Source organism: Curcuma longa, chromosome 21 (genome assembly GCF_044706935.1).
Source record: "Curcuma longa cultivar G26 ecotype Majalengka, Jawa Barat chromosome 21, ITB_CL_G26_1.1, whole genome shotgun sequence".
NCBI lineage: Eukaryota > Viridiplantae > Streptophyta > Magnoliopsida > Zingiberales > Zingiberaceae > Curcuma > Curcuma longa.
This window is the reverse complement of record NC_133881.1, coordinates 8,947,674-8,971,215: the sequence shown is the minus strand read 5'-3', so window position 1 is coordinate 8,971,215 and position 23,542 is coordinate 8,947,674. Positions and strand designations below refer to the sequence as shown.

At 36.9% G+C, this 23,542-nt stretch overlaps 3 protein-coding genes across 10 annotated transcripts; 2 read left to right on the top strand and 1 right to left on the bottom strand.

Annotated features, from left to right (window-relative positions):
- Positions 1 to 1,305: 1,305 nt before the first annotated feature.
- LOC141814239 (oleosin-like) lies at positions 1,306 to 1,803 on the top strand. Its single transcript, XM_074702174.1, has one exon. It carries the CDS (start codon positions 1,306 to 1,308, stop codon positions 1,801 to 1,803), a length of 498 nt encoding a protein of 165 aa, XP_074558275.1.
- A 3,813-nt stretch (positions 1,804 to 5,616) lies between these two features.
- On the bottom strand, positions 5,617 to 13,144 carry LOC141815142 (uncharacterized). The gene is made up of 6 exons (XM_074703082.1): positions 13,139 to 13,144; positions 12,957 to 12,998; positions 11,858 to 12,004; positions 7,818 to 7,941; positions 6,100 to 6,386; positions 5,617 to 5,986 (listed from the first exon to the last, which is right to left on the bottom strand). Exons 1-6 carry the CDS (start codon positions 13,142 to 13,144, stop codon positions 5,894 to 5,896), a joined length of 699 nt encoding a protein of 232 aa, XP_074559183.1. The 3' UTR covers positions 5,617 to 5,893.
- Positions 13,145 to 20,394: 7,250 nt separating this feature from the next.
- Positions 20,395 to 22,913, top strand: LOC141815041 (lipid phosphate phosphatase delta-like). 8 transcript variants are annotated; one of them, XR_012600536.1, is made up of 9 exons: positions 20,395 to 20,752; positions 20,829 to 20,920; positions 21,002 to 21,070; positions 21,762 to 21,808; positions 21,881 to 21,973; positions 22,088 to 22,162; positions 22,270 to 22,387; positions 22,474 to 22,577; positions 22,702 to 22,913. XR_012600536.1 is itself a non-coding variant. In XM_074702998.1 (9 exons), exons 5-9 carry the CDS (start codon positions 21,968 to 21,970, stop codon positions 22,782 to 22,784), a joined length of 399 nt encoding a protein of 132 aa, XP_074559099.1. In that variant the 5' UTR covers positions 20,395 to 20,752; positions 20,829 to 20,920; positions 21,002 to 21,070; positions 21,762 to 21,808; positions 21,881 to 21,967; the 3' UTR covers positions 22,785 to 22,913. The 8 variants fall into 8 exon arrangements, 7 of the variants coding, with proteins under 7 accessions (XP_074559099.1, XP_074559101.1, XP_074559102.1 ...); XM_074702998.1 differs by having other exon boundaries at positions 22,257 to 22,387; XM_074703000.1 differs by having other exon boundaries at positions 20,824 to 20,920; positions 22,257 to 22,387.
- The last annotated feature ends 629 nt before the right edge of the window (positions 22,914 to 23,542 follow it).

The window sequence follows — 23,542 nt, the reverse complement described above, 5'->3', positions numbered from 1 at the left end:
TTCGGTACTTGATCTCCAAAGATGCGAGAAACCTTGAATGAGTTGGTCAATTCCTGGGATGATAAACCATTAGATGGTGAAGTAGATATAGCAATGCGGGTTCTGCATTGTCATGTTCTTTATGTGCGAGCAAATACTGAGAGTATGGTCAAGCTCTTTTGCACCACAATAGTGTTTGTTGCCGGTCAACAATGGCCACCTTGGTTGCTAAGGAATGAGAACTCACTACAGATCTTGGAGCTAAATTATCAGTTGTAGAAATGAATTTTGTGAATAGTCTGTCTGCCCTGGGTGTTCCATGTTTGTTGCAGTGATCCCAAATTGATTCCAATTTTAATTTGAACGGGAATCAATTTAATTTGATTCAGTTTGGTTTGAGTCCATTGATAACTGGCATTTCGTTTGTTATTAGTTCTGTATTTCAACGTGGACTGTAATTTATCGTATAAAATCTTTTTTGATCCTCTACACAGGAACAAAGCATGGAAATATTAAAAATAATAATAATAACTAATAGGCACGTACAGTAGGTTTAGTTAAAATTTTATATATCTTTTTTTAAAATAATATATATTAACATGTTTAAAATGTAAAATTTTGAAAAAAAATAATAATAGAAACCAAAGTTATATAAATTTTGTCACAATTTTTAAAAAATCAATATTTCAGAAAATATCATACAAAATATAATCTTTTTCTTTAAAAATTAACAAATAGAAAATTGATTAAAAAAAATTACGTTATAAAATTTTTTAAATATAAAAAATCTATAAAGTTTTTTAACACACTAGGCCTTCAGGAGTTGACCGCGGTTTGGAGAATAGGGAAGAGTTAACAAAAATCTATAAAAATATTTTTGATTCTCCTTATCAAAAACTAAAGTTTACCTTGAAATTTATAATCTGCTCTATTAAAATCAGCGCGGAATGAAACATTAAAAGATTTCTTTTTAGTCATGATTAGTTATAACTTTTCGATTTATATATGATTGTAAAGTTGTTAGATAGCAGATTTAAAACTAAAAGACTTGAAATTCAAGATAAGTATGAGTGCCTGAAATTCTTTCTGATTATCAGGACACCTGCAACTTATTCATGGCACAGTAACGAGTCCTTTCGCCTCAAACCAAGCTTTGCATTTAACGGAAAGACCGCTCGCTTTGCATTTAAGTCCTAAACACGTACCTTCACCACGTACGTGTTACCGCTCTCCTTCACCCACTCGATCGCCCTTCATTCATTCATTCATTATATATCTTCTTCTTCCTCACCGTCTTTTCTCTCCCTCCTCAACGCACCAGTCTCCATGGCAGAGCCAACGGCCGGCACCAGACCAGCGTCCAACCCCGATCGGTCGTCGGTCACCGGTTCCGCCGTGGGGCCGTGTCCGGGAGGATTCCTCCGCCGGCTCCACCAACGTGCACTGCCCACCTCCACCCAGAAGCTCATCGGCCTCCTCGCCCTCCTCACCTCCGGAGGAATCCTCCTCTCCCTCACCTGCGCGCTCACCCTCGTCTTCCTCGGCCCCGCCGTGCTCCTCACGAGCCCCATCTGGGTGCCGCCGGTGGCCATCGCGTTCTTGGTGACCTCCGTGGCGGTGCCGGCGTGCGCTTTCGCCGCCGCGGGGGTGGCCGGCGCCGCGTGGGTCTACCGGTACGCGAAGGGGTGGCGCCCGGCGGGTTGCGACCGCGTTGACTACGCGCGCAGCAGGATCGCCGAGACTGCCAGCCACGTCAAGCACAGAGCCCGCGAGTACGGCGGCTACAAGAAGAGCAGCACCAAAGACGCGGCGCCGGGGGCGTGATCGGGGAGGGGAATCAGTGTGTTGAGGACATGACGCTGCTTCAGCTTCAAAACAGTACTCGAAGACTAAACCAGCTGGGTTTGGTCGGCGGCGGCAGGCATATTTTTGCTACAATAGCTAGGATTAAAAAGAATAAAAATAATAATAATAATAATAATAATAATAATTTAGGCTTTATATTTCAAATGCGTGAACAACGCACGTAAATGTTTCTACTTTAATTATCCATCAAACCATATTAGAAAATGTAGTAATAATTAAAATAAAATAAAAATTTCCTTAAAGAATTATTTTACTCAAATACACATTGTGCAATACTCTTCTAAAAAAAATGAAATCCACCACTTTAACGGTCCTACACGATCGATCCACGACCATTTGTGAGAAGGTAAATCGAGAAATTGCAGTTGGTCACGACACAGAAGGGGATAATCCACGGCGGAACTGGTGACTTAAAAACTCATACCATAATACATTGATTTCATCAGTTCTAATATTAATGATATGATTTAAACATGAAGTTATTTTAATCAACGAAACTATTAATTTGTCTTATTTAAAACTTGGAGTGTGTAATACCATGTAAAATTGTAACTACTAATGTTAATAAATAATAGAAAAACTATTTTATTCTTATTACAAAGAATTTTATTATAAGTGACACCAATTTGTTGGATAAATAATAGAATTTTTTTCATAATTTTAGTTTTGAACGAAAGTCAAAACAACATTTTTTTTAAATCATCAAATTTATATCCCATTGATTTTTTTATCAAAATGACGCAAATTACACAACTATCCTCCACTATATAATAACAGTTTAATCTTATTATTATATCTCTCCTATTTTTTAGTCTAAATCATCGCGTTATAACAACTACTAACCATACAGTTATAGCAACTACGATTTCATAGTTACAACATGAAAAAAAATTAAGACTAAAATTATTCAAAAGATTTAAATGATGTTTTTTTGCCTTAAAACCTGATCGTTACGGGTTCTACCCCATAATAAGTTGTAGATTTCTAAACGAACTTCGATTTGATATATTGTGCATCCTGTGTTTTAACTTGAGTCAAAAGTTATGATCTTTCAAAGTTTAGAGTTTAACATTCACGTTGTACTAGCTATGGTTTCGTAGCTGCTACAACGTAAATGTTAAACCCTAAATGTTTAGAAGTCATAACTTTTAATTAGGTTGAACTATGTGACACATAATATATTAAATCGAAGGTTGTTCAAAGATCTTCGATTTGAAATATTATGTGTCCTATGATTCAACCCGAGTTAAAAGTTATGATCTCTCAAAGTTTAGGGTTTAACATTTATGTTGTAGCAACTATGAAATTATAACTGCTATAATTGAGTTGCCTTGCAGTTGTAGTAACTACGATTTAATAATTTAGTCTTAAATTTTTTTCTTCCAGATTGTAGTATCTACGAAACCATAATTATTACAACTTTGTGACAATTTAATTATAACAGCTATGAAATTATAGCCGTTATAATTATGTAGCAACTACGGATTAGTAGCTACTATAACACGCTGATTTAGGCAAAAAAAAATTAGAGAGAAATAATAATAGGAAGAATATGAGAATAAACTGCTACTACATAATAGAAGATAATTATGTCATTTTATAGAGGGTGAGACATCCTTTCGATAAAAAAATTAACATAGGACACATTCTTAATGATTTGGTAAAAAGGGATTTCCTTTTGACATTTGCCTTTTAATTTTATCTAAATAAATTTTAATTCTCATAGAGAGGACTCCCTCCTATCTCCTATGCCATGGATTATCCTCTCCTTTTCCATAATTTTCTTGCCACTTTTACTTAGATGATGCTCCCTTTTTTCCTTTTTCTTTCGACTGGATGATTCTTCCTTATTCATTCCATCCTCAAACCTTTCTATGCGAAAACCTCTAAAATTAGGGTTTGATGCCGCATTTATGGGAAGCGGATTCAATCTAAGTGCTTTGTGATATTTTGTACATAATTTTCTCTATACAACTTGGATTGATAAGAGTTTTGATTCAACATAAAGATAAGATATATGACTCTAACTTTAATGTATCATCATCTTGACTTGATTTATTGAAAACATACTACAAGGCCCTCGAGTTACGGTACAATAGAAAAGTATTTTCATAGTTAATTAAATATCCATGAATCAATTCCTAATTACGATGTATTGCGAATTAATTTTATCCAGTAAGATGAAAACATTAGAATGTTAACTGAGAAGCGATGTGTTATTTGCATTTTCTGATTTACTCTGTTGATTAATGAGAAATGAGCCGGACTAATCATTTTAAAATTAATCCATTCGAAGAAATGATTATTTAAATTATCAAATAAATAAATTAAATTAAAACATATCACAAGATAATTAGTGATTGAGATTTATCAGGTGTTTTTTTTTTGCTAGCTACCAATAATTTAATTGTGTTGGGTTAATTAGCATAGTACGAATGAAGTTATCAACCTAGATTTAATGAATTACCTTATGTTGTAAGGGAGATCTTTAAAAAATTTTGATTTTAAGGCAATTTTTGAGTCTTTTATTAAGGCAATTTTTGAGTGCTTATCCGAGTTCTTGGGTTTGTTTTATCAATTGAGTTTTGATTCTTTAAATATTGTTTGAATTATTATTTCTGCTTTAGTTATTGCATAACTCAACTCATCAAAACAATCGACATACAAAACTTGTTACTTCGACGTGAGCCCCTAGCTAGCTGTTGCCTCTCTCCGTCGGGTCCCTTAATTCCTCAACCTTCATTCTCCATCAAATCGAGCATTTGCGCAAGATCATCTCATACATATATAATTGTCTCCGATTGAACCTTTACTCAGATCATTCCATGCATCATTGTCTTCAATTAACATCTCTGATTGAGCCTCAATACAAGGTCATTCTAGGTATCATCTTTGATTAAGCTAGCCTCCAAGCTTAATTGAACCTGCATACAAAATCAATCCACGAGTCTCATTCCACGAATATCTCTCCTCTCTCTATGTGCATTATATTATTATTCCACAAACATTTCAAGATGAATTCATCTTCTCTTCGCATCACCATTCCTCCAACATTTCAAGTTCTCTCCTCTCCTCTCTGCGTCCATCATTTTAAACTTCCATTTCAAGACGCATGCGTCCTCTCTCTCCACATCACCATACTACAAACATTTTAAGTTCACTTAGCATGCATCATTTTGCAAACATTTCGAGATAAAATTATTTTTCCCTCTCCACATGCATTATTGCAGACTACTTCTTGAATTCATCTAGAAATTCTCTCTATGTGCCATTTTAGGAACTTCTATAACAAGTTTAATTTATATAATACATTAAAATCAGCTTGAGAAGTATTATGGAGTATTTATTATTCAAACATAGGATAAGAGGTTTCCATTTAGAAATATAAAGATAAGAGAAAAAGTATTATGCAAACATACAATCAGTAAGAGGTTCTATTTACGATTATAAAGATAGAGAAGACTAACAAGGACTAACAATAAGTTACATGGCATCAATTTCTCCTTCCATCTCAAAACTACATGAGATTTACTGTTACCTATCATCATCATCATCATCAGACCGTGATTGTCTCAAAAATTCAAAATCGATAATGACTATAATACCCAGTTAATTATTATCTAAGTTGTCTTGGAGCTCCCAATAAGCTTAACGATTAACATCTCCACACAAAATCCAAGTTACCTTAAAACACAGTTTCACGCAAGAAACCAACTGCTTTCTAACCAGAGCCGCCACGGATACCTGTGAGTACTTTACTAAGCAACTCAGTTTAAAGTCCAGGAAATTATTTAAATTTGGTTTAAATTACAACCATTTTTCGCACTATTTGATCATGCATTCTTTAGCATTATGCATGGTAAATTTTAGTTATGCTACAATATGTGGTCAGGTCATTAAGAAGTGGCTACTGAATACTAATTTGGTCGTGATCACAATGAAAACAGGTCATTTAAACCATAATTAGAGAGAAGGGCTCACCCGATACCTGGCATCAACACCAACACATATTTACAATCAGGGTTTTCTTTTATAGGTGTTGCTGCCTTTACAGAAGTTTGAGCACCCTCAGGCGCTCTTCATGCTCCGGATCCAGTTTCGGTGGCGTGTAATGACCATGAAGATCTTCTACCACATATTCCTAAAACAAGGGAGGATGGAATATTTAGTAAGGTGAAGAAAAACGCCAGCTTTTATTTTGAAAAGGAAAATAAAATCTTATAGAGATGAACTGTAAGGAATAAGTATGCTTGCCTTTGTTAGTTCCCTCTTCGTCAGGGTGTGATAATGCCTTTGCCAAATCCTTTGGATTGCCATTGTAGTTGCAAGGAAGCCATAGGCAATGCCTAGGATGGCAAACACGACGACAAAAATGACAACCACGACAAAGCAAGCCTCCATTGAAGCAGGGAAGCAGTCCAGGAGTCCCCATCCATAACAGCAGTTCCGGCAACCCGTCATGCAGGGATCATTACTATTGAAGGTTGAGCAGTGAAATATAAGCCCGAAAAACCCAAGTAGCACAAAGAATACCAAGACACCTGCAACATCCAAATAAATGCCATCCAACTGTAAGGCCATCAAAACATGAGTACAAGATCAGCCCACTTGAGAAGCAAATTTATATCGCTATACCGAATGGTATAAAATTTTCGTTGGTAACGGTATAGATTTTTTTTATGTCGAAATTTTCGGTACGGTATACGGTATCGTATGTAAAATTCGGTATAATAATCAAGTAAATGGTATTTGAAAACAGACGAATCTAGCTTGTATATTTGCCAAATAAATTTCCGGCTAAAGGTATCTCTTGCATACGCCACATAAAAAACACATCACAAGTTGGTCCATTAATGAAGTACCATCAAAGAAGTCTAAAATACATCTAGGGGTGGGAAAAAATACCGAATTTTCGGTATACCGCACATACCATACCGATATTTACCGTCCATACCGAAAATTTCGATATACCGAAAATTTCGGTACGGTATAATACCGTACCGAATTTTTCGGTATCGGTATCGGTATGAAATTATTATTTTTCGGTATTTCGGTATATACCGAAACACCTATTATATATCCTCTTATAAATTATTTATTATTTTTAAAATTGATATTGGGTACGGTATTTCGGTATGATCGGTATACCGAACATTTTTATACGATCGGTATGATCAGTATGATCGGTCGGTTGGTCGGTATTTCGGTATGATCGGTATGATCGGTATACCGAACATTTTGATCGGTATGCATTTTATACTATACTGAAAATTCGGTATACCGAATTTTCGGTATACCGAAATTCCGGTATACCGAATTTTCGGTATGGTAACGGTATAGATTTTTTTTATGTCGAAATTTTCGGTACGGTATACGGTATCGTATGTAAAATTCGGTATACCGTACCGACCCAGCCCTAATCAAGTAAATGGTATTTGAAAACAGACGAATCTAGCTTGTATATTTGCCAAATAAATTTCCAGCTAAAGGTATCTCTTGCATACGCCACATAAAAGACACATCACAAGTTGGTCCATTAATGAAGTACCATCAAAGAAGTCTAAAATACATCTAGGGGTGGGAAAAAATATCGAATTTTTGGTATACCGCACATACCATACCGATATTTACCGTCCATACCGAAAATTTTGATATACCGAAAATTTCGGTACGGTATAATACCGTACCGAATTTTTCGGTATCGGTATCGGTATGAAATTATTATTTTTCGGTATTTCGGTATATACCGAAACATTGGTCCATTAATGACCTCAAAGAAGTCTACAATACATCATTGTAAAACCAAGCTCAAGCAAAAATCTTGCTGAATTAGCAGACTCTCAACGTGAAGCTGAAATACATAACCTTAATAGACAAGAACACTATCCTACAAAGAAAAGCAACAAAATAATTGAAAATCTAAAAGTATAAAAAAAAATGGCATTACTGAAGCTGCTAGTTCATTAGGCTACCTATGCAGTAGTAGAAAGGTACAGGATGCTTTGACAATATACGGTCCCAACGATCAGTGAAGGAATTCCTGAAACTCCCATTTTTGTCCAGAAAATAAGCTATACCACCAATGGTAGCAATAACCTGAAAATTACCAAGAATAGAAGAGAGTTCTCAGGGGCAACAGTGAAAAGAATGATTCCGTCAAGCTAAACTTTTTACATACCAAAAATAGAGCATTTGTCCAATTATAGCATATTCTTATAGCATATTTCCCCATGGTAATGCAACTTTAAACATTAGAACAACCAATAATTGGCCACAAACCCAAATGAAAAAAGAAGAAAAAAACTAAAGTTACATTAGGAATTGTCAATCAGTGCAAAAAGTGTTTAGACTTTAAACCAGATAAGAATTGTTTTTAATAGTTCAATGAAAGCAAAGATCCTTGTAGTAGACACAAATAGATGGGACTAACTCTTTGTGGTTGATGGATGCAATGTTTATAATTAATTTACATGCGGAGCAATAACCACAATAGATGCAGGGAGAACATCCTTGAGACATGATTCAGATTTTGGTTATCTTTTCCAGCAATATATGACAAGCATGATACTTAATGTGGATAAAAACTCCCACTCTTACACACTATTAGAAGGGCCCCACTTGTATGATCTAAGAAGCTATAGTGAACACACAAGCTAAATCCTCAACAGCAAAGCCGAGCTTTCTAAGAGGCACACAGAAACTGGGCATTGGAGGAAGCTTACCCCACTAGGCCTATTAAAAAAAAGCGCTATTCAATCAATAGACTTCTCAACATTTTACTAAACCACACACTTCACTTTAACTAATACCAGAATCACGCATCACACCTTCATATTTATCAAATCACACTTCTTTCCTAAAATACTCCTCCATTCATACACGCACTTATCCGACCCATCCGAGCCACTGAAGCACGTTTAAAATATCAAAAAAAGGGCCATGTTTTATCGGATTTTAAAATACATTGATCTTGATTTGGATTGAATTTGACAAGCCTAAGTCCATTAGTGTACAGGGTCCAAATTCAAAAATTTTGAACATAGTCAAACTCACAAGCAATACATAGTGGTATTGTAGAGTGAATATGATAAGTCTAAATCCATTAGTGACTTTGTGATAAAATTATATAAGGTTGGAATTTTTTCAAAAACTCAACAAGCTAAATAGAGTGTAGAATCAAGGTTGGAGGACATAATTACACTCAGGAGACTTGTAGGAATGCATTAGTTCTAATTTGAATTAATTTGGATATGCCTAAGGTTATCAATGACTTTTGGCGAGTTCTGATTTGAATTAATTTGGATATGCCTAACGTTATCAATAACTTTTGGCGAGTTCTGATTTGAATTAATTTGGATATGCCTAAGGATATCAATGACTTTTGGCAAAAATTGGACTAAAGCCACAGTGACTTTTGGCTAAATCTCATACAAAAACTCATTGATGATACTATAATATCTAGAATTAAAATTTTTTAACATGGCCACACTTAGGAGTCCAAGAACACATTGGTGTTGTCGTTGAGTGAATATGATAGACCTAAATCATCGGTAAATTTTGGCCAAAAGTCACTGATGATCCTATAATGTCCAAAATTTAAAATTTTCAACATGATTAGAGTCAAGGGAGTCCCAGGAACACATTGATGTTGTTGTCGATGAGTGAATATGATAGGTCTAAGTCAAATAGCAAGTTTGTGCCAAATTTATTTAAAATTGTATAAATTTTAGAAACTCACATCAGCCTATTTAGAATGTGAAATCAAGGTTGAACGGTATGATTACAATAAGAAGACTTTTAGAAATACATTGGTCTTGATTTGGATTGAATCTGATGAGCTGAAGTCCATCAGTGAGTTTTGAATAAAAGTCATTGATAGTCGTTCAATGTTCATAATATGAAAATTTTAACATAATCAGAAGAGAATCTCAGGAAAACATTGGTGTTGTTGTTGAGTGAATATGATAAGCCTAAGTCCAACAATGAGTTTGTGTCAAATTTACTTAAAGTTGCATAAATTTTAGAAACTCATAATAGTCTATATAGAGTGTAAAACCAAAGTTGGAAGGCATGGTACTCAGGAAGCTCAACTCCTATTAATGCATTAGTCCTGGTTTAAATTGAATTTGATAAGCCTAAATCCATTAGTAAGTTTTGGACAAGATGATTGTACAATGTTTTTAGCCAAAAGTCACTAATGGCCTTAGGCACATCCAAATCAATTCAAACCATGACCAACGCATTCCTACAAGTCTCTTTCAAACCATGACCAACGCATTCCTAGTGTAACCATGCCTTTAACTTTGATTCCACACTCTCACAAAGTCATTAATGGACTTAAATTTATCATATTCACTCAATAACACCACCTATGTATTCCTAGGACTCGCAATTTTGTCCATGTTCAAAATTTATGAATCTGGACATGTATAGCCATCAATGAGTTTTGGCAAAAACACACTAATGGATTTAGGCTCGTCATATTTAATTCAAATCAAAACCAATGTGTTCTTGAGACTCATGAGTGTAACAATGCCCTCCAATTTTAATTCCACCCCCTATTTAGTTCTCTGTGAGTTTTTTTAATAAAAATTCAACTTTTTTAGAAAATTAGTTCATTTTTTGAGATTTTAAATGTGCTTTAGTGGCTTGGTCAGATAGGTGTGTGCACAGACAAGGGGTATTTTAGGAAAGAGGTGTGTGATTTAGTAAATATGAAAGTGTGGCGTGTGATTTGGGTATTAGTGAAAATGAGGTGTGTGATTTAGTACAATGTCATAGAATTTTTCTCCTCAAGAGTTTCTAAAGTAGTTCTTTGTTCAATAAAATCCCATACAAAACCTACCTCAGCCAAACTCCATTTGATAAACCAAACAATGTTCCATTCACATGAGTCAGAGTCACCCTAAACCAACTCATTCACCCCAACCAAGCTATTTATCTTACCCAACGCTCACCACTTAAAGCTAAATTGCATCCAACTCAGATGAATTTGTGCGAGACAAAGTCACTCTAAACAAACTCATTCACTCGATTGAGTTGTTTATCTTAACTAACACTCATGCTTAAGGTAAAATTGCATCCAGCTTGAATGAAATTAAGGGTGTCCATTATTTGGTTTATCCAAAAAAAATCAAACCAAACCTTATTAATGTTAGGGTTAGTTTGGTTTGATATATTTCGCTATATAATTTGGTTAAGTTTCAATTTATTTTTTTGAAAATTGATTTTAAACCGAACAACCAAAATCCATGTGTAATGTTTTCATATTTCCATTCGTGAAAAATTAGATATAGCATTATTCTTTAAATTTTAACTAAAAAATAAATTCATATTTTTTACTCCGATTTCTCTATTACCCTATATATATATGCTACATAAGATTTTTCAAAAAAGAAGAAGAAAATATTGTGCTAAGATAGATGTATTTGGATTCAGCTAGGCCAAGTTCAACCAGCCCTAAATTTACTTTGACCGAATTCCACCCACTTTGTAGCCATCAAGCTATAATCCCAATCGGGGCCCAAGACAAATCAGTATAATTGACTGAATTCCATAATGTGTTATAATTACTAGTAAGAACACTAATTGTGGAAAGAATAGTATTTCCCAAGTCAGCAACTGAACTTTTGAAATCACCTAAGAAATAACTGTTTGTTCCCTAAAAGAAATTTCGCAAAAATAATTATCCACAAACGACACTTTTTAAAGAATGTGAGTTCAAACTCTTTGAATATATGAGTCACCACTTATGAATAGTTTAAACTTACATGTTTTCCTCTTGAAAATCAAGGCAAAGAGAGTTAGCTAAAACAAACATATATAGTTATATACATATCACTTGTATTTCTGAGTAAAAAGTATAAAGGCAGCTTCTTAAAGAAAATAAGAGTGAAATAGTCCAAAATATATCATTAAAATCAACTAAACAGGTCTGACAAATGGAGGAAAAATAAGTTGGCATGAAATGTACAGCGCAAACAAACCAAAATTGTATTAAAATTGCCCTTACAGTTTGTACAGCGAGAAAGACAAGGAGCATGTCTCTGGCTATGAAAATACGGAATTTTATTTTACGCCATGCATAATCCTCCAGAAATTCTACACGCAGATGGAACTGAGCCTTGCATGTTGTGCAGTGAGAGAAGGCAGATCCTTCCTGTAAACAACAGGAAAATTTGATCATCAAAATATCCAAGAAAATAACAGATCATTTTTTTTCTGATATGAAAAAGTAATGAGCATATAAACTCTCTACAATAACAACTATCAAGAGGCTTATAAATTAATATCAACTTTCTCAGTTCTTGAATGCGAGAAAATAAAAGTTTTTAAGGCTGTGAATGAATAAACTCAATGTAAGAACAAATTATGTAAATGAAGCTCAAGATAGAACTAAGGACTAAGGAGATTACAAAATTTTATCAGAGAAAATATTAGTTGAATATCTTATACTTAGAAAAACAAGTAAAATAGGGAAGAAAACAGCTTGGTGTTTTTCTCTTGGTAGCGGGCAAGCTTAAACACACTAAAGTTTGCTTAGTGATGCTTGGGACTCATACAATCTATTATAAGATTTAGAAGAGCTAATAATATCAGTTTAACAAAGTTTACTTACTTCAATAAGTAACCATTAGTTATCCCTCACAAAGATTCATCATAGCCTAAAGAATTCCTCAGAAGGTCCAGTTATAAGGCTTTCCTCTTGTTACGAGGCGTCCCGGGCATACGATCCTAAGAATCCTCAAAATCACAAATCATCCCTATCCTTATAGATTTAACACCATCCAATAACATATTATCAATTAAACACAAGGTATAAATCTATAAAGCAAACTGCACATGCATTTCATAGAACATGGTAATTAACAACTTTATAATTACAATCAACCATTATCCTCGATTCCTCCTACATCCTAGAATCAAGAGGACTACTCCATGATGGGGAGAATACAACATGAAGAAGATTGAAAAGAATACATTTTATCCAAGAGAAATCAAGGAATAAAACTTATCAAGGGTTGTCTTCTTCTTCGGATTGCAACTCCTGCGTCAATGATGGATGGAGGTGATGAAGAGTCCGGACGGATGAACGAATCATTGATTCTTACTTCAGAGTTGTGTACCACGTGTCTCCCTACGTGACGGTCGACCTGCATGTGCAAAAGAATTATCAATTAACAAATGAATTACTTAGACAAATAACAAAGTAAATAAACTTTTTGTAATTTAACAACATCAAGTTCCTGAGTGATGCAAGAAAATTAACAATAGTCTTATCCATGAACTTCACCTGCATTTTTTGCATCTCATACTCTTGCGCAACTTAAACAGAAAGGACAATATCTGATATTGGTGAAACTTTTGAGAAAAACAAGAACTAGAAAGTACCTGTTTCATTTTGCGCATCTCATAGTCATGCCTAAATTGGTTTGATTCTTCAGTCTGCTGAAAATACTCAATCTCAAATATTCCATCTGGAACAAATCAAATTCATTTAGTGGAAATCTTGTTATGAAGTCACGACATAAGCAAGATTTAAGGAAAGATATGTACCTAGAGTAGCCATGACAGCAGCAAAGATGATGATTCCAACTGGCTGAACACGCAACTTGCCAATAGGGTACTTATATATGTTAATGTTCTTCATCGACAGATGCGTAAACCAGAGGATCCCACTAGCCATAAGATCTAGTAATGAATCAAGTGTTGGTGCAGCAATAGCTATGGATCCACTTCGAATAGTAGCATAAATCTGCAATCAAATTCCAGTTCATTTCTAACCCACAAATATGAGATTGAGCAATTATACACTGTACTGGTAGTGCTAATCTATAACCCTGATAATACCAAAACCTAACCTCTTTCGAAAAGTTAGACAATAGTAGAGATTATGAGTACAAGAATCATCACCTTTAGTGCTAAGAGAGCAATGTTTGCATAGTTCGAGATCTTCATGGCAAATTCGTTGTTTGCCTGCTCTTCAAGTTCCTGTTCCTCATCAATGGTATTTGTATGCAAGGAGTCAACTTCCTCAAAGGATCTCAAGGTTGCAGGTGTAACGAAGTCATGTTGAAGGTGTAAGAAATCCTGATTGATAGATGATCTGCATGATAATTACAATTTGATTGATAAAAAACTAGAAGAAAATGTACACTATAACAATAGCACTCAATTAGTGATCATTAGTAAAACAGCCACCTTAGTCTCCAGCAAAACGGGATGATAGATGACAATTATGTAAAAAAGAAACATTAAATAGCAAACTTGCTTCAAAGTAAAGATTTTTTCTCCTTGAAGCTTCAACTATTCTACAAGCAGAAGGGGACCAGAAATATGTTTAGCCTTTTTCCATTGACATCATCTGCGGGCCCGCAGCTGATTTTTTTTGGAATCGGAGCAAAGTCAAAAACTTGACCTAACAAATCATTTTACAGGCGGAGACGAACATCCCAAAGAAAACTGGAACAGCAAGTTTTAAGAAACCAAAAACAGTGAGCTTTGAGCAATATGAGAGGGTAGGTGGATGAGCAGATCGATCACCTTCGATGAGATCTTTGGCGCTGGAGACGTCGAGGGTGAAGGGCCTCTCCAAGTCGACGCCGTGCCTCACCTTATTGGGGAGCCTAGCCACGAACTCTCCCCTCTGCAGCTTCGGGACCTCCTCCAACAAACGAGCCTTGGTCCGCCGAATCTTTGCATTCCGAGCCACTACCACTGCCCGATTTTTCTCCCCTTCTACGCTCCAGTTGGGCAACACAGGCAGCGGAGGGGCAGGCGGCGGACAGGGGTCGGAGAAAGGCGGGAGGAGGCGCAGCAAAGGTCACGGAGGAAGAGGTGGGCGCAGGAGAAAGGGGAAGAGACGAAGGGGCGGAAGAGGATGAGGAGAAGCTTTTCGTGGCGATCGGAGGGCGAGATTGACGCTTAGGGTTCCGGCGTGTGGAGGGAAAGAGCGGGGTGGTGGAGGAGAAGAACCAGTCGCGGTTTGACGGTGGAAGGGGCAGCACAGGCGACGGACGTGGGCAGTGCAGGACGAGGAGCAGTGCAAGCGGCGGAGGAGCTGTGGCGAGGTCGGCAGGCGTCGGAGATCGCGGAGGAACAGGCGCGCGAAGGCGAAAGGAACGAAGAGGAGCAGCGAGAAAGTAAAATGGGGGCGGGGTGGATTTTAGCGGATGTTAACGACGAAAAATAATAATTCATCGTAAAACATGTTATTAGCGACGAATTTATTAAGAATCGTCGCTAATGATTAGCAACAAAAGTTAATAATTCATCGTAAAAATTTATTAGCGACGAATTATTTAGGTTTCGTCGCTAACGGTTAGCAGCGAAGTTAATATTTCATCGTAAAAACTGAAGTTAGCGACGAAATATCAAATTTCGTCGCTAACGGTTAGTAACGAATTTAATATTTCATCGTAAAAATTTAAGTTAGCGACGAAATATCAAATTTCGTCGCTAATACTTATATTAGCAACGAAAATTAAAATCGTCGCTAATAATTCGTCGCTATTTTTATGATTTCTTGTAGTGTTAGTGGAAGCAAATAATAATAAGAAAGAACAAGATCAAACGCTAACCCGGTTTGATTTACTTGGTATCCACCTCAACGAGGTGACTAATCCAAGGATCCACACACTCAACCGACGATTCCACTATGAAACAATCTCCTTCTCGAAGCACGCTTCGAAGGCGGAGAAACCTTTACAACAGAGCTCTTCCTCTTACAAGGTTTTTAATGGAGTTTAAGGAGGAAGAGAATGGAGTTTTTCAATCACAAAGAGCTGTCAGAAAGAAGAAGAAATCAAGTCTTGTTTTCTGCGATGTTGACCACTCTTTTTATAAAATTCTGTGCACCAGTCGACTGATCCTAGGGCCAGTCGACTGATGGCTTCAACGGCTCTTTAATACACATTTAAAGTGCTAGTTATCACCCAATGGTAGTCTATCAGTCGACTGCTCCAACACCAGTCGATTGGTACCAGTCGACTATACCTCTGGACTGATCTTTCTGTTTGACCTCAGTCGACTAGAATTTAGGATTTCAGTCGACTGAGGGTTCTGAACTTGGCTGTGTGTTCTTCGGTGTTAGGAAGTATACTGAAAACACTAGCTCTTTTGTATATAAACATTTATGAAATAAAGTATCATGTATTGGTCAAATAATTGTAATAGTGTATTTTGCAATAAAGTCCTCTTAATTCACATTATAGATAACTTGGTGTCTGTGAGACACAGAAGACCATAATTATCAGTCCCTTGTAAATTATAAACTAAGGATCACAACCAAGATGGCGTTGGACAACCCATTAGAAACGGTTGTAGTGTAATTCGGTATTAGTTTATCTTGACTATAGAATTACACTAGTGCACTTTGTGTGTATTGAGTAGGACCATTGAGGTTGTTCGATTTACTCTGACTCACAAATTGAACAAGACCTCTTTTATTATAATTATGCACTCTTAATCCCGATGTAATAAATGGGCACCTATAGTTAGTAGTCATTGCTTTGATTTACCAAAGGGTGAGATCTTTCCGTCAGATCAAATATTCTCGGTAAGTTGGGTGATGTTACTATCTATACGGTGTGCCATTAATTATAGAAGGAATCCGTGTCCCAGTAGGGCTGATGATGTCCCCTTGAGAGAGCTCATAAGGATTGTCAAGTCAAATCTTGCAAGTGGACTTGGTCCGGCATGATAATAAGGTTGAGTGGTACTATTCAAGGTCTTAGATGTCGATTATTGAGTTGTCAGTAACTCATTTAATTAACGGACATACGATATCTTAAACACAGAGGAGCAATGCATAAAATAATAAGAAGGAACCCATATTGTAATTTGGGATTGGTGCGGTAGTTCAATAATAATCATTTAGTGGTATGAATTATTATTGATGGACTTGTAGTTGGGTGTTCGGGCCGAACACAGGAAGCCCAAGCCCATCAGGAGGCCTAAACCAATTCCTCCTCTAGGTTCCTATTGTAGCCTCTAGATAAAGCCTCGTATCCGTCCAATAGAATTTTTGTTAATTCTGTTATCCAACATAATTCTGTTAATTTTGTTATCCAATAAAATTCTGTTATTTTTTTCCTAAACTTTCTAGGCCAGCGGCAAGGCTATAAAAGGAAGAGGAGAGGGGGTGCCTAAAGATAACTTGCTTCTTTTCTTTCCTAGGGTCGGCGCCTACAACTTGGTTATCTTCCTTGCTAGGGCCAGCGCCCATCTCCTTGTCTTTCTTCCTTGCTAGGGCCGGTGCCCCTTTGCTCTTTCTTCCTTGCTAGGGCCGACACCCCATCCTTGGTTCATTTCTTTGGTAAGGGTCGGCGGTGGAAGAGAAGAAAGGAGAAGAAAGCAAGAAGGAGAAGGCACCCCTTTGTCCTCTTTGGTGGCCGGTGGCTAAAGCTCTTAGGGAAGGAGTTGGGTGGTTATCCTCTTGGTAGATCGTCGCCCCCACGACGTCCAAGAAGAGGAGAGGAATACAACAGAAGGTCAAGAGGTCTTCGGGTACAAACAATCTTCCATACAATCTCAAGAAGAAAGGTACAACTAATTTAATTTCTGCTGCATAATTATTTTCTTCGTATGGATCCTGAATACCAATACAAGAGGCCAACGATCTTATGCTTCGATCAAGGTGTGCTTCGATCGGTCAAGAACTTGCTTGATCGATCAAGCACATGTCTGATCGAACATGTGGGTTGCTTGGAAAGGTTCTGTCCCTGTACAATTTTTTTATCTAGGAGAAATTGAACAGGATGAAATTCCAGCGCCTTCAAGTGGTATCAGAGCATAGGTTCTGGCTCTGTGTGATTGGTTTCAGTTAATTTATGCACTGCTCATATATAAATTTAGGCTGGATAATAGTAGGATGTGCAAATAGATTAACTCTGTGGTTGCAGGATTCCTAGTTCCAACTATTATGGCCTAATGTGTGTTATGTATGATTGGAACCCTTCAGGCATGTCGAGGTTGTTTTGTGTTGTGCATGGTTGTAATAATTATTTTAATTTACTGTTCGATCTAGATTACATGTAAACTCCTTCATGGAGTATAGGATCGATGGATGTAAATTATTTTTTATGTTGTTGCGGCTTGTATCCTTGCTATGCGTGGTGCTATTTTGATGACCGGAGGCGCGGCTGAGGAGAAAGCAAGATAGACGCGACTACATGATCCATTGACGGCATATTGAAGAACGATGGATATTTGATAAGGCCATAATAGTTGAAAATTTATTTTTCAGTTTTATTGCCTTTATGCTGTTTTATATGCTATTATGTGTATGCATGCTTAAAATTTCTCATATTAAATAACTAAGTGGGAGAGAGATTATTTAAATAAATCCTATGGTCTCCATTATTGGTTTGTAAATGATACATTCAAACTTGTGCGTTGGCTTTAAGTGCCTTCTCCATATCGGATGAGTTTGTTTGTGGATCACTAAATCAAACTTCCTTTATGTCAATCTTAGGATTTCCCTTTACTGTCTCATGCCCTTCTAAATCCAATCCTAGCATCAATACTACTATAGTGATCAATCCTCCTAGCACAATAGGGCTTGATGAATGTGGGTGTGACATGTTTATTAAGTGAATTAAGAAATGATATCCAGTATCAATATGATATTATCCCAACATAGATCCTAGACAAAGAAGTTCATCCCGACACACCACTTTATTATTTTCTCCTCTTCCAAATGCAGTGGGTTTCATTAATAAGAGCATTTATCTAAACACGAGATTAGCTATACAAGAAACTCTAGATGAGAAAGGATGAAACATGCCTCTACCCCCTAATTCATTCCATATATAATGTGGATGAAAAGCATTAGGTATTTCTCTAGTGCCACCATATGGTAAATCGAATGCAACGTCTAAATCATTAAAAGTCCATGTGTAATTTTCATTAAGCAACCTAAAGCTGATTTTTCCATCCTCACGTTTGCTTTCAATCACAATGGTACTAAGGAATTCCAATACTAACCTTGGGTATGTTGGGTAATCTATCTTCATGAAATTAGTCCATCCTACTCTTTCTAACAACAAATCAAGGTCATTATCTAAGCCAAGTACTTTTAGGGTACTGCCCCTATCTAGGTATTTAGTGCAAGAGATTTTACGACAAACTAAAGCATTAAATCTTAGTCTATCTTTCGAGTTGTCGAAAATAATACCATATTGTGATTTCGTACCTTTGCTTGAAGTTTCCGCTCCTTTTGATGATGTTGCCTTCCTTACTTCCTTCTTTTTTCCAATCTTCTTCAACATTTTTACATGTGAGGTTAGGGCACGCTGCGTGAAATTAGGGCATGCCCGTGTGCATTTTATAGCCCTCGTGAGGCACGACCATGTCTAATGACACGACCTCAAGAAGTTGCAAATCTGTGAAGAGGGGCACGATCGTGTCTGATAGACACGGCTTCAAACAGGCGCTTTGCTGAGGAGTAGGCACGCTTGTGTGCCTTTCATGGATGATGAGGCATGACCGTGTCCGGAGACACGACCTGCAGAAGGTGGCATTCTATTGCGGAGACACATCCGTGCCAAAGTGACACGACCTTGAGAAGTCGCAGCTCTGTGAAGGAAACACGGTCGTGTCTAATAGACACGGACTTAAAGGTTATTCCGAACAGGCACAGGCACGGTCGTGCCTAGAGGCACGACCATGACCTGGTGCTGTTCTGTGGAAGAGGCACGACCCCACTTTATTCGATGTGTAGCTCTAAAATTTCCTGCAAACAAAAGAAAATTTTATTACTATCTTGCAAAAATAATCAAAAATAAAGAAAAAGAAAACATAAAAACTCTTGGATTGCCTCCCAAGAAGCGCTTGTTTAAGATCTTTAGCTCGACCTCTTTTTGTACAAATCCGGTGGGCTTGGCTTGGTTAGGAGATAATCCTCTTTTTCTTGGAAAGGCATCCCCAGGAAATATTTCTTTAGTCTCTGTCCCACTACAAGAAAAATAATTTTAGAAGACACTATCTAATGAGGCATTTTAGTTAAAATGCATTAACATGTAATTTTTGAGGCACTTAAAATTTGAGTGGCATTTTTGTAATAAAATTATGAGAATTGCAATTTTTTAATTTTCTTTTCCTTTATCTTTTCCCTCTTCTTACTTCACAGAACCTTGATTTTGCCGCCACCACTTTTCCCTCTTCTTCCATTGATCGTTCCTGCAGCCTATAGCACTAGCTGATCTGTAAAATACCGGAAACTAAGGGATAAAATGGTAAATAAGATTTACCCTAAAGGTTTGAATTTTAGGGAAGTCATTTAAGAGGTTTTTGACAAAACAGATGCAATGAGAAGATTCATATTGCGAAGACGAATTGAACAAAATTTATTTGGGTCAAATCAGAGATCGTTTGGTTAGTGAACCGAGCGAACCAAATTTGAACCTGATTCGCTACCGTAACAAGATTTGGTTCAACCGCACTATGTGACCAAATTAGTCCAAACCTAACCCGATTTAAAACTTACTGTGCACTCCTCGTTATAACGTAAATAGTTTTCCTATTCGGTTTTCTGCCCACGCCGTTCCTTTTTCTCTCGCGATCTCGTATTCGCCCAACGCTCGACGCGTGCTCTCCGCCGCCCGCCGTGAGGAGAAGGCATCCGTCGACGATCGTCTCTGCTCGCCTCGCCGGAGAATCAACCAAATCCTAAGCGAGAAGGGAGAAGACGCCGTAGAGCCTCTGTTCCATTCCTCTTCTCCGATCGCGGTCGAGTAGCGGCGATTCCTCTTCGATCGCGAGCGCACGATGGTCGCCGGAGGCTGAGCTCAGATCGAGGTCTTGCTGGTGTGGGCCGGAGCGGCTGCGATCGTGTTTTAGAAGCGATCGACGGGCTGCGCGAGGAAGAGGTGATCGGCTGGAGCTGCGGAGAAGAAGAAGAAGATCGGTAAGTTAAGCTAGGGATTTTATTGGATTTTCGTGGTTGTCATTGGATTTCTGATCGATTCTCCTCTATAGCTCAGTTGGCTATAAACCAATCGATCGGTGAAGGCGGTTCGACAGAGAAGAAGGGGAATCGGGCTGGTTTTGGATCTAGGGCATCCACTGACCTGAGGTAAGTTTGCTAGCTTGATTCTGGTTAGGTTTTATTGTTTAGCAATGAAGCTGGTGGAAGTTGGGTTGCCCATAATAACAGAAATCTGCATCTCAAGAAGACAACATTTTCACTGAGAGAGTCGTGGCAAAGGCAGGAGATTTTATAGAGGTATAGGAATTCTACTTAGCACAATTATGCCATTTTCTTGATTTGCAAATGCGAGTGCCAAGAGGTAATAAGAGAGACAAATTTGGGTGTGTGTGTGTGTGCGCGAGGGGAGGGATTTTTAGAATGTGTTATTCGTCCCTCGAGTCTCCACAGTTGTGCATGATTTCACCTACACGGTATTAGTGTGGTTGGAAGATTTTGGAGATTTATGTAACTAGAGAACTATACCTTATAAATTTGCCGATTCGAACCTTTGACCTCTTTCCTCAATTCTTGCGAGAGTAGTGGCAAGGTTGATTAGGCATTCGATCTTCTAGGTAGGCTTGCTAAGTTTCGATTATATGCTTGAGTTGCTAAGGGTATATTTTTGGTCTTGTTTTGACTTTCTCTGATATACATGCAATTAAATGATGCTGGTTTCCTCTGTTTGGACCTTGGTTCGCTCAAACCGGGTTGCTCCCTTCAATCCAAATCACGATGTCAATTCCTGTTGATTTATTGTTGAATGTTGAGCTAATGTTGTGTTTCAAGGCATGTGTGTTTTTGGTTTGAGGGCTGGTTTTCCCTATTTCAAGTGTGAATATGATCAATATTTTTTGGGTTGTTAATTTCAACTTTCTTTGGGTGTTAGAATGATGAATATGCTTTCACCAATTGTAATTCTTGTATTTTTTGCTTCTCATGTTTGTAGAATCAAGTAATAAAGTTGTGAAGCATTGGCTATCTAAAGAAGGGATAGTATGTTGTTTTCTCCTATCAGTTATGATTCTGATAAAGTTTGAAGCTTATGCATGGTTATATATGTTGCAGGAGGCTAGTGAGAAAAATAAAGAAAGTCGAAGTCATCAATCATATACGCATCACACAGGTCAAAGAGGGTTTTCCATTATTCATGAGATGGAGGTAATTAACTAAAACCTTTTATACTCGAATTCAAAAACCGGATGAATCAGTAGATCCAGTCCAATTTTCAAAACACAAGCTTAAAATTATTCTTTGTTTTCCTTTCACTGATAGAGCGGGCACAGGAAACTAGCGAGACAAATGACACTGTTGATTGCCTTCTGTGACTATATAGGTAACTCTATAAAGGTATGTTTCGAAGCTTAAATCAATAACTGAATGAGTAGTATATGGTGTGCTCTACTGCTTAACATTTTTGTGATGAGAAAAAAAATAATTATAGGATATAGTGTCAGCTCCTAGACCGATATCTCCTCCTGTGAGGAGAGTGAATGCTACAGAAGAAGAGAAAGAAAACTCAATGGAGTATGGTTTTCCATCCTCGCATTGCTTAAATACCGTTTGTCTCCTTGGGTAATAACATTTTCCTTCACTTGTTTGGGTTTTTCTATAGCATTTCCTCATATTTAAATAGTTTATTTACCTATTTATTTGTGCAGATATTTTTCACACTACTTTCTTACACAAGATCCTAAGGCTAGTGATGCCACAGTTGCTGTTGTTGTGGTTTTACTTTCCTTTTTCACTGTACTGATTGGCATAGGTATGATCTAATTCCAGCTTGCTAAAGAATAGTAAGAATTTATTTGTGATAGAAAAAAATGATTTACTGTTAAATATTTTGGGGTAACTGAAACAAAAAAAATTCACTCTTCTTATTTGTCAAGGGAGGATGTACCTTGGAATGCATAGCTTGATAGTAAGATTCACCGAGGCAGCAAAGCTCAAGAGACAACAAACACTCATCTGAAGAGCAGCTATTCATGGAAACTGAGACTGACTTGCTGATTCTACTTGTTCTAAACTACACCCTGTAAAGTATGTTAATGTGTGTATAACTTTTGAAATTACATAATTCTTATTCGAGTTGATATAGTTATGTTTGTCATGCCTCAACATATAGCAGATGAGACTTTTTTATGTCTCAAAATGAAATTTAAAAGGCATAATAAAACGCCTCAACATATAGCAGATGAGACACTTTTTCATGCCTCAAAATAAAATTTAAGAGGCATAATAAAACGCCTTAACATATGATAGATGAGACACTTTTTTATGCCTCAAAAGAAAATTTAAGAGGCATAATAAAACGCCTCAACATATGATAGATAAGGCACTTTTTTGTGCCTCAAAATGTAATTTAAGAGGCATAATAAAACGCCTCAACATATGATAGATGAGGCACTATTTTATGCCTCAAAATGTAGTTTAAAAGGCACAATAAATTGTCTCAATATATGGCAGGTGAGGCACTATTTTGTGTCTCAAAATGTAATTTAAGAGGCACAATAAATTGCCTCAATATATGGTAGATGAGGCATTGTTTTGTGCCTCAAAATGAAATTTATGAGACAAAATAAAACGTCTCAACATATAACAGAGAGACACTTTTGGATGCTTTAAAATGAACTTTAAAAGGCACAATAAAATGCCTCAACATATAGCAGATGAGGCACATTTAGTAACGCCTCAACAAATATCTATTGGGGCGCTAGTATTTGTTGTGAC